At 42.4% G+C, this 9,703-nt stretch overlaps 1 protein-coding gene across 1 annotated transcript; it reads left to right on the top strand.

Annotated features, from left to right (window-relative positions):
• Positions 1–4,430: 4,430 nt before the first annotated feature.
• On the top strand, positions 4,431–6,727 carry LOC112088518 (uncharacterized protein At3g60930, chloroplastic-like). The gene is made up of 3 exons (XM_024158864.1): positions 4,431–4,650; positions 5,408–6,159; positions 6,278–6,727. Exons 1-3 carry the CDS (start codon positions 4,431–4,433, stop codon positions 6,725–6,727), a joined length of 1,422 nt encoding a protein of 473 aa, XP_024014632.1.
• Positions 6,728–9,703: the final 2,976 nt, after the last annotated feature.

Here is a 9,703-nt window from a genome sequence, read left to right as displayed (position 1 = left end):
TCTAATTTAATTGTCATGAGGAGGCATACTCCTTGATTGAACACCTAAATTTAAAAATCGAAAAATAATATTAATCTTTGAATGTCTTTGCTTTTTCTTCTTATTGTTTTTATGAGATTCATATTTTTTTATATAATCAAAAAGAAATTCATATATTTATGGGGCTGTTACTCAAATATTATAAAAGAAGTTGTTCGATTTGTTTTAATATTTTTTCATCTAGGTTAATTTTCGTCTATATATATAAGATTATCTGACCCTTGGTGGTTTTTTGCTCTTCCTTATTTCTTTTCAACCACAACAAACAAAAAAAATTCAAAAGCGCTGATTATTGTTTAAGAATTTGTGTGAGATCGCATAAATTTAATATTTTTTATTCGATTAAAGTCAATTTTAAAAATATTATAAATATATTAGATTTTGCGTTCACGCTACGCATGAATATTTTGTTAATAAAAATTATATGCAATCAATTATATTTATTAAGATATAAATTTTATATATTAATGTTTTAATAATATATTAAAAATATGTTCAAATTATCCATTCTCTGATTATCTATAATTCTTCTTCATTTTATCAGTTTTTGTATGTTCTTTTGTACTTTATTGTTGTAATTAATTATCTAATATTAGATTCATGATATTTAAAATTGAAATATCATAAACATAGATTTGATAAAGGAAAAAAAATCAATTTAATTTTAACGCACACAAATTAATTTATAGATTTTTTTTCTTTTTTTTTTAAATCAGATTTATAATCTCTGTCATGATGAGCCATATCTCTTAGCTGAATACCTAGTTTGAAGAGTTTTATCGAATTTTAAATGTTTTTGACTTTACTTAATGTTTTCATTATAAAATTAATGTTTTCATTAAATTGAATTTTACTTTATAATGAAAACAATGCTCATATGTATACTGGTCGTATAACTCCAATATTCTAAACAAAGTTCTTTGTGTTATAAAAGGATAGTAATTATCCATTTTTCATTAATGTAATAACTTATGTATTATGTCGGTTAAGTCACCGACTTAGTTGCACTATAAATAAGTGCATCACTTGTAAACATAAGTGAATAAGAAGAAGAGAGCAATTCTCTCTTTCGTGTCTTCTTCCCTTCTCTCTTACCCATTCTTTCTCTCTCTTCCATATGTATATCTACACATATATACAATATATACACATATATACTATATATACAAAACATATCTCACCATTATATTATATAGTATTTAATACGTATAGCACGAACGTCTCTCGATCCAATCTAATACCGAAAAGGTGAGATCTGTTTTTATACCAAAAAGGTGAGGTTTAAATTATATTCGATCCGTTTATGTTTATATACTATGATCGGGATGATAGGTACTGCCTTCTCTGAACCGATCGTTATGGTAAACTATGTCTCCTCAGATCAGATATATGGTTGGTCTATGGTCATATGGTAGTTATCTCCTCAGATCACGGCCTCCATATAATAAATGTCCTGAAGACATTTATGAAAGGTTCCAGAAGAACCATTTATAAAAAAAAATGTCTAAAAGACATTTAAGACAAGTTCTTGAAAAACCGAATGAAAGAAAAATATGTCCAGAAGACATATGAAAAATAAGTTCCAGAAGAACTATATGAAAATTGTATATCCAAAAGATATATGAAAGCGTTCCTGAAGAACTGCTTAATAACTTTGGTCCAGTGATTAACATATATGCTAACTATTTTCATTTTCATTTGTTTCGTTATTTATTTATGTTTAACTATTTAATATATTTTATTAGTACGGCTATAGACATTGAAATATATCTTTAAAAATCAGAACTTCCGAAAGAGTTAAAGAGCTCTAGAAACTAAAAGCTCCTGAAGAGCTAAAAAGTTCTGAAAATTTTTAAAGTTAAAAGCTCCGGAAGAATTAGGAGCTGCAGAACTTTTATGAATTAAACGCTCCAGAAGAGTTAAAAGTTCTGGAAAATTTTGCAAAGTTAAAAGTTCTTAAAGAATTAAAATCTCTTGAAGAGAGAAATTCAAAGTTAACAGATAACTCCAAAAGAGCAAAATGCTCCCGATAAATAGAACACTCCAGAAGAGTTAGATGTTCTAAAAGAACGAAACGCTCCAGCAGAGCGAAACGTTTAAAAAGTACATGATGGAGACATGCATAAAGATGGCAAAATTGTTTAAGATAGTAAACCTGAAGTTTACTAGTATATAACATAATCGGTTTCAGCCATCCCGGTATAATAATAATCATATTGAGAATTTATGGGGAAAAACCCGACGTTTTTCACATATAGCATGTCTTGATGAAAAGAAAAATGGACCATCATGAGAGATAAATCACCATTTTTGGTTAAACGATTATTAGATATAATGGTTGGATATCTTTAAAAGTTCCCCAAATTATATAATAGATCCAAAACCAAAATCGATTTAAGATGAATGGGCAAGTAAGCCATCATCTCAAAGAAAGTATAAAGAGTCCCACAAAAAGATTTGATGCATAATACAAGGCCCAAAGATGGGTTATTTGGATATGTTTTGGTCCTAAAGTGCGATTCAGTCCGAGATGGATGAACTTTGTGTGAGCCAAAACTCGCACAACCAAAAATTTGTAAGGAAAAACTTAGGGATTCGAAATTTCTAGGGTAATCGCAAGAACAGTAAGATCAAAAGAATGTTTTGTTTGCTGTGAAAGTGTTTAGGTCTTATTGCTCTCGAGTTGTCCAAAGTTACAGAATGAATTGTATGCATCGTCTATTTATACTAATTCTCTTACCCGCCTAGCTGAGAATCTCGGGAGAGATTTTCGGAATATTTCCTTATCGCTTCGTGCAGCCACCGTCATAATACTTCGCTTAGGGTTTCTATGGGCTTTCGTCTTCCAAAGCCTTGGTTCGGCCCAATTGTGGAAGAGAATGGCTTGACTCATTCTCCTTCTTATGCAGCTCGGCCCATTTGCTTTCTCGCACAGCTCGACCCGTTCGCTCTCTTGCACAGCTCGGTCCGTTCGCTCTCTTGCACAGCTCGGCCTATTAGCTTTCTTGCACAGCTCGGCCCGTTAGCTCGGCCCATTGAACATCCTTCACGCGGCTCAGTTCACTTACTTCCTCCTTTCGGCTCGGCCCGTTCACAGCTCGGCCCACTCCTCTCGTGTGCGGCTCGGCCCATACTTAATGGATCGCCGGTTCTCCTTGCAAAATCGGCTCTCCGATATTCCTGAGGTGGTTTAAACCAATTGGGGTGAATCTGACCCCAACAGTTAGCCCCCCAGCTCGTCAATTTCAAAAGTGAGAGTGACGAGATTTATTGTTCCAAATCGTGGGATTAAACCATCGAATTGAACTTGTCGTGGGGTGATCACAGGCGAGACGTATTGGGAGTGAGATTGCCGAGCCGTTATGGAGGCGAGGTGACTGACATGAGGGGCAATGCCGAGCTGTTTTGGCGGAGGTGACGACGAGACGTTTTTCGAGAAAGTTGCCGAGCTGTTTCGTGTTGACGATAACGACGAGGCGTTTCGCTAAGGACGAGGCGTCTTTTTCCTCAGAAAGTTGCCGAGCTGTGTTTCAAGGTAACAACGAGGCGTTTTCCGTTCGAGAGAAAGTTGCCGAGCCGTTTCATGTTGATGATAACGACGAGGCGTTTCGCTAAGGACGAGGCATGTTTTTCTTAGGAAGTTGCCGAGCCGTGTTTCAAGGTAACGATGAGGCGTTTTCCGTTCGAGAGAAAGTTGTCGAGCCGTTGCGTGTTAACGATAACGACGAGGCGTTTTGAGGAAGTTGCCGAGTCGTTTCGTGTTAACGACGAGGCGTTTATGTTAGTGAAGTTGCCGAGCCGTTTCGTGTTAACGATAACGACGAGGCGTTTTGGGGAAGTTGCCGAGCCGTTTCGTGTCAATGATAACGACGAGGCGTTTTGAGGAAGTTGCCGAGCCGTATCGTGTTAGTGATAACGACGAGGCATTCTTATGAAATTGTCGAGCTGTATCGACAGAGCATGGTTCGGTTCACACAGCTCGATGAGATATTCTCAGATAACCATAGCTGCGTTATGGATTCGGTTTACCTGGGGAACTTCATACGGGAAAATTTTAGCAGACGTTTGGGTGTTGACGCGTATGACGGACGCGCCAGGAAGTTATGCATTCGCCGCGGACTTCACGCGCCTTCATTCATTACCTTTGCACCATCCCGAGGTCTACGCGGACTCCACGCGCTGCGGTCGTCGTATAAATAGGTGAGCTACTTCGTCTCTTCTCATAATCTTCAGATCTCTCATTTTTACTAAAAGGTAGCTCTCCCTTCTCTCTTCTTTCTCTCTCTAGTTTATTTATTTTCCGGCTAGGGTTCCGAGGTCTCCGCCGTCTCAGATCTTTTTCCGGCGAACCTTGTTGTAAAACGCTGTAAATTTGGTACGAGCTGTAAAATATGTCGAGCCGTTCGGGTGATTCGCTTGAACCCCTATTCTTTTATGAAACAAGCCGTGCGGATGCCGCAGCGGGGAGCATGACGGGATCCTCCGAGGCATCTGTTTCGCCGAGCCCTTCCAAAAATTCTGCCAAGGCTCACGAAGTGTCGAATTCACCGAGCCCTTCAGGCACTTGTTCTGTTAATAACGAGGCGTCTGCTTCGACGAGCCGTCATCGAGGTCCGGTCGACTAAGAGGAGGTTGATTATGCCGTGGTTAAGGCCGAGGAAGAACTTTTTCCGTTCGACCCGGTTGAGGCGAGGCTCGAATTAGAGCGGCTTATGGCATCCCGAGGCGCCTCTTCTTCTGGAAAGGGAAAACCTAAACGGGTAAAAAGGCAAAAGCCCCTCGGTTCTTCACTCTCTTTCCTGGAGTCGCTCGAGGCGTTGCACCATCGTTTTAGAATATCCGAAGCGGTTGAATTTGTCGTTCAGAGAAGAGGGACCGAGCCGACAAGCCTCCCGAAAACCATTTCACCTTATATGAGGCGTTTTTCGAGCTCTGCTTCCTATGGTTCCCAATCCCTGGAGTTATCCTCGAATACTTGTGGGAGCATAAGATTTCGATCGGGCAGATTATGCCGAGGGGTTTGCGACATATGATTGGCATCCTGGTTCGGAGCTTCGAATGCGGTGTCGACATCGAGCTCGGTCATCTGCTCAATCTGTTGGAAATCCGGAGAGCCCCGGGAGGAGGCAGATTTTAAATTTCCAATAAGTCCAATCGTCGGATCATAGGCGGTTTCCCGAGCAAAGATCAATTTTGGACTGAACGTTTCTTCTATGTTTTGGTGAACGAGGCGTCGGTGAGCGAGGATTTTGTAAATAAGACGAAGATTGTTTGGGGACCACTTGGTAGTCGATCCGAAGCCTTGTTTTGGCTCGGAGCTTGTTATGGTGCGAAATCCATCTTCTAACTTAGTCGTTTTGATTTTCAGTTCGGAGTTTTCTTCCTCCTGTTCCCGACGACCTTTTCTCTGTTCGAGATACTCTTGCGGCTTGGAAGGTTAACTGGAGAAAGCATTTTTCTTTCGAGAGAGTAGAGAGAGCCCGAGCTATCTTCGCTGGAGTATCCATCAGTTCCTCTTCATCAAATTCATCAGGAGATACGCGAGAGAAAATGGTGATCATTACGCTCAGGGATAAGAAGCAACGCGAAGCCGAGGAGATTGCCAGGAGAGCCGAACGAGCAGCTCTTGAGGAGACCGAGGCGGTACCTCGGGATGATCTGCCGAGGCATGAAGGGGACGAAGTTGCCCGAGCTGCTGATGAGATTGCTCCCGAGGCGACGGCGCAGGAGGCGGCGCCCGAGGTGGAGCCGGGCGAGATCATTCCCGACGCGTCTGGAGAAAATTCCGCAGCTCGGGACAAAACGCCGCCTACCTCGGCGATTCTGGCTCTTCCGAAACAATCGAGGCCTCCGGCTTCAGATCTGGTGAAGCATGATTCCAGCAGGAAGAGATTGGCTGCAAAAAAGGGCAAGGGCGCGGCCATCCAAAAGGACGAGCCATCCAAAAAGAAACGTAAATCGGCGCCCGGCAAGCCCGCATCTTGTAAGCTGGTAGTTGACGACCCGCCTGCCTCCGCGGTAATGTTCGCCTGCGTCAACAACGCCAACACTCGTCTTCCGCCCCCCGTGCAGTTGAGGCGGTCGAAATCCTATGCTGCCATAGCGCAGCGCGGTACCAAGGTACCTTTCTAATTTGCTTCTTCCTTGATTTCACGTAGTCTTTGAATCTAAGGAATCGCCAATTTTTCAGTTTGTCGCGGCTATCAACGAGATGATGGCTAGCTATGAATCAGACTAGGTTAAGGACGAGCGCCGCTTACAGGAGGCTCAGAAGGAGGCTGCGACGGCTAAGGGAAAGTTGGACGAGGCGAGGGCCAATATTAAGAAGCTTGAAGAGGAGAAAATAATTATCCGTGCAAACGTTGACAAGGTGTCATCCGTGGTGACTCGTCTTAAAGAATCCAGGAGAGCCAAAGGCGCCGAGGTGGCTTTGTTGAAGAGGCGCATTGAAGCTAAAGATGCTTTATTCGACGCTAAAGTGAAGCGGGCCAAGAAGGAGGTGAGGCGCGAGTTGACGGCTAAGTTTCAGGAGCGTCTCGCCAAAGTGGAGCATGGTCTGGCCAAGCTGGAGAAGGCCAAGAGCGATGAAAACGAGCTGGGACAGATCAAAGGGAACCTCGCTATGATCGAGGAGCTCCGGAAGCCCGACAGATCTCTGGACTCTGAAGAGGCAAAGCTGAAGGCTTGAGAGACTGAGTACGTCGACGACGACGCGTATGATCGCATTGCGTCTGAGATCCGAGGTGGCCTGGTGTTCTCGCCCGTGTCGCCGGATTCTGTCGATACCCTTTTAGGTAACGAGCCGATCGAGGAGACGGCGGCTAACCTCGGTGTCCAGGATCTGAACGGGTCTAACGCGGGTACTCCTGTTCCCTCGAGCCTCCTTGCTGAGCGAGAGACGCGTTCCGCCGCTTGATCTCTCTCTTCCCTCCTTTGTCTTTTATATTCACCCTTTTTGTACTCAGCGCCTGGATGGCTTTATCCTTCTTTCGAACTCGCATGTTACTGTGATTGGTGCCTGGACGGCTTTATCCACCTGACTGTTGATTTGGCTATGGTTGTATTCATCTTTTTCCTTAGTCATTTTTGTTGGATTTGATGTGTTTGTCTTTGACGAATTTTTGACGAAAACTGTTTGTTTTGAACGAGTTATCGTTGTCGAGCTGTGTCGAGAATGCTTTTGATTGCTTGCCTGGCCGAGCTGTTTACGAAAGATCAATAGAAAAACGGGCTAAGGGACAAGTTGTTAAGGATTCCGTTTAAGCCTAAATCCCGAGCTGGCAGTTGATTCGTGGAGCGTCCTTGTTTTAGGTAGTTCTTAACGTTCCTTTGTGCCTTCCACTGTTAGCGCCGAGGCGTTTGAGTTAGGAAAGAGAGTAAAAGTGCGAGGCGTTTCAGATCGGATTTGGTCTTTGGCTGCTTGAAGCGCTAAGTCCGGATCTCTTGTTGCCGAAGTCTTCGTCCTGAGACGATATCAAAGTTTGATCATAGACCGGCGTTCCCGAGAGGGTGAATGTGTTTAGCAGGGTTTTAAGAGTTCGTTTCGGTTTTAGAGAAAGCGATGTAGTCTCGACTTATAATCTCGTGTACGATGACGAACCGTGGTGACCGATACATTTTTGGTCTAAAATTTGTATAGCGCGCTTGATTTTAATCCATAGAGGATGTAACTTGCACCCTCGTCCTAGGAAAGGTGGTTAAAAGTCTATTTAGAGAACTTTGTGACTGTTGCCTCGCTGTGGCCTGCAACGAGGCGAGTGATAACACCGGATTTTGACCATTTTTATGGATCATTTTAATATCTTTTACAGGTGTTTTTACTCCATTTTCAAAGGTTTTCAAAGGATTTCTATGTTTCTGGATTTTAAAAGACTTTTCAGGTAATTTGGGATAAAGAGGCACAAAATGGAACAAAAAGACTCTTTTGGATAAATGCAGACCGTCAGAACTCTCATGGAGAGACGAAGACCTTCTCACCGTCTGATCACCCTCAAAATTGGACAACGTATAGAAGAATCAACCAGCTTTCAAATGCACTTGGTTTGGAGACATTCCAACGGTTGGATCTCAAGATATTCCATTAGCCCCGGAGCCACTCGAAGTCGGTCAGCAACTCATGCGACCGCGGCCAACAAGCTATTTGCCGCGGTCAGAAGCTTCCCGACCGCGGCCAACAAGCCAATTGCCGCGGTCACAACACTCCCGACCGCGGCAATCAATCTCCGAGTTAAAGCCCACTTATCTGAAGCCCAAAGTCATTCTCAGCCTCAATTCCGGAACCCTAGAGACCATGGAGTATTGGAGACTATAAATACATGTCATTTAGGTCGTCTTTATCTCTTTTCTTTACTGTTTTTCATTACTTTTATTAAAACCAATGATGATGTCAAACTCAGCCATGTCTGAGTAGATCCCGAGTTGGGCTTAGGGTTCCCAAAAGGGGCTCTCATAATTGATTAAGACATCTAGGTTTATAGATCTGGGATTTCGACCTGTTCTCTGTTTAATCTTTTTCTTATTGCATGTATGCTTGATTGATCACCTAGTATCTGATCTAGATAGTTAGTGTTGCGAAAGTTTTCATTAAGTATCAGCCCTAGAATGAAACAGGCGATTTTTCCGTAGGAGTGGAAACCTACCTGCGGCGAGATCGTGAGTATTGACGAGTCTTGGGCCAGAGTGGAAACCTACTGGTCAGGGTTGCGAGAAACAGTTGGTTATGATCACGACAGTGACGTAGTCATACCGCCGTACTCTAGCTCTAGAACCCATATATCGTTATCTGTCAATCCCAATCTATCTACCTTAGTGTTAAAACTGATTATGATCCCTTAGAGTTCCCAAAAGCTCAGCGTTTTTAGCCATAGTTTACAATTCCATCGATTTTTACTTGCTTTCTTAGACCTGCATTTCAATTTCCTTAGTTCATTATTTACTTGCTTTATTTACCTTTCATGCGATATTTTACTTGCCTTATTAGTCTTTCATTCGATATTTGCTTATTCTAATTGCATTTCATTCGATTTTCCTACCTGCTTTTTAGGATATATTTATTTGCTTTCTTTTGTTTTAGTTTAATTCGCAAGAAAAACAACCAACCTTTAAAACCAATTTAGTCTAGACATAAAGTAAAAAAAACCCGTAGAAGAATACCAGGCACAAAAATCTCTGTGGATTCGATCCCTAAATACTGCAACTGATCAGCTGTGCACTTGCGGCTTTCATTTGTTTTGTTAAGGGTAAAACTTGTTCCCTCACGCAGTTGACACGACCATCAGCGAGGTGTTTGGAGACTTAGCTTGCTGAAGTGGATACAAGGACAAGTAAAAGTCCGAGGCGATCAAGTCGCGATAACTTGTCGAAGTGATGAATGAACAAATTAAAAATCCCAGGCTAACATGAAATAAGTAGCTGATTTAAAACGAATGAGAAACTAGCCGAAGCGACAATGAACGAATTAGAATTTCGAGGTGAACATGAAATAAGTAGCTGGTTTAAAACGAACAGAAAATTGGCCGAAGTGGCAATGTTCCTAGAGACGATAGACGAGCTAGAATTGTAGAGTTAAATGAAGGTATGTGTATACGTACCCACTCTCCCCCCCCCCCACCTTTTTAGGAGGGGGGACAGCTGCACCCGTCCGAGGACAGGCTACCTACGTACC

This window comes from Eutrema salsugineum, unplaced genomic scaffold (genome assembly GCF_000478725.1).
Source record: "Eutrema salsugineum unplaced genomic scaffold, Eutsalg1_0 scaffold_8, whole genome shotgun sequence".
Lineage (NCBI taxonomy): Eukaryota > Viridiplantae > Streptophyta > Magnoliopsida > Brassicales > Brassicaceae > Eutrema > Eutrema salsugineum.
The sequence above is the reverse complement of the archived record's forward strand: the minus strand, read 5'-3'. Positions and strand labels throughout refer to the sequence as shown.

Coding starts and splice junctions, on each gene's coding strand:
- LOC112088518 (XM_024158864.1), top strand. CDS start 4,431: ATGTCGAGCCGTTCGGGTGATTCGCTTGAACCCCTATTCTTTTATGAA. Junction 4,651..5,407: donor TTCGACGAGCCGTCATCGAG/GTCCGGTCGACT, acceptor TTTGATTTTCAG/TTCGGAGTTTTCTTCCTCCT. Junction 6,160..6,277: donor TAGCGCAGCGCGGTACCAAG/GTACCTTTCTAA, acceptor GAATCAGACTAG/GTTAAGGACGAGCGCCGCTT.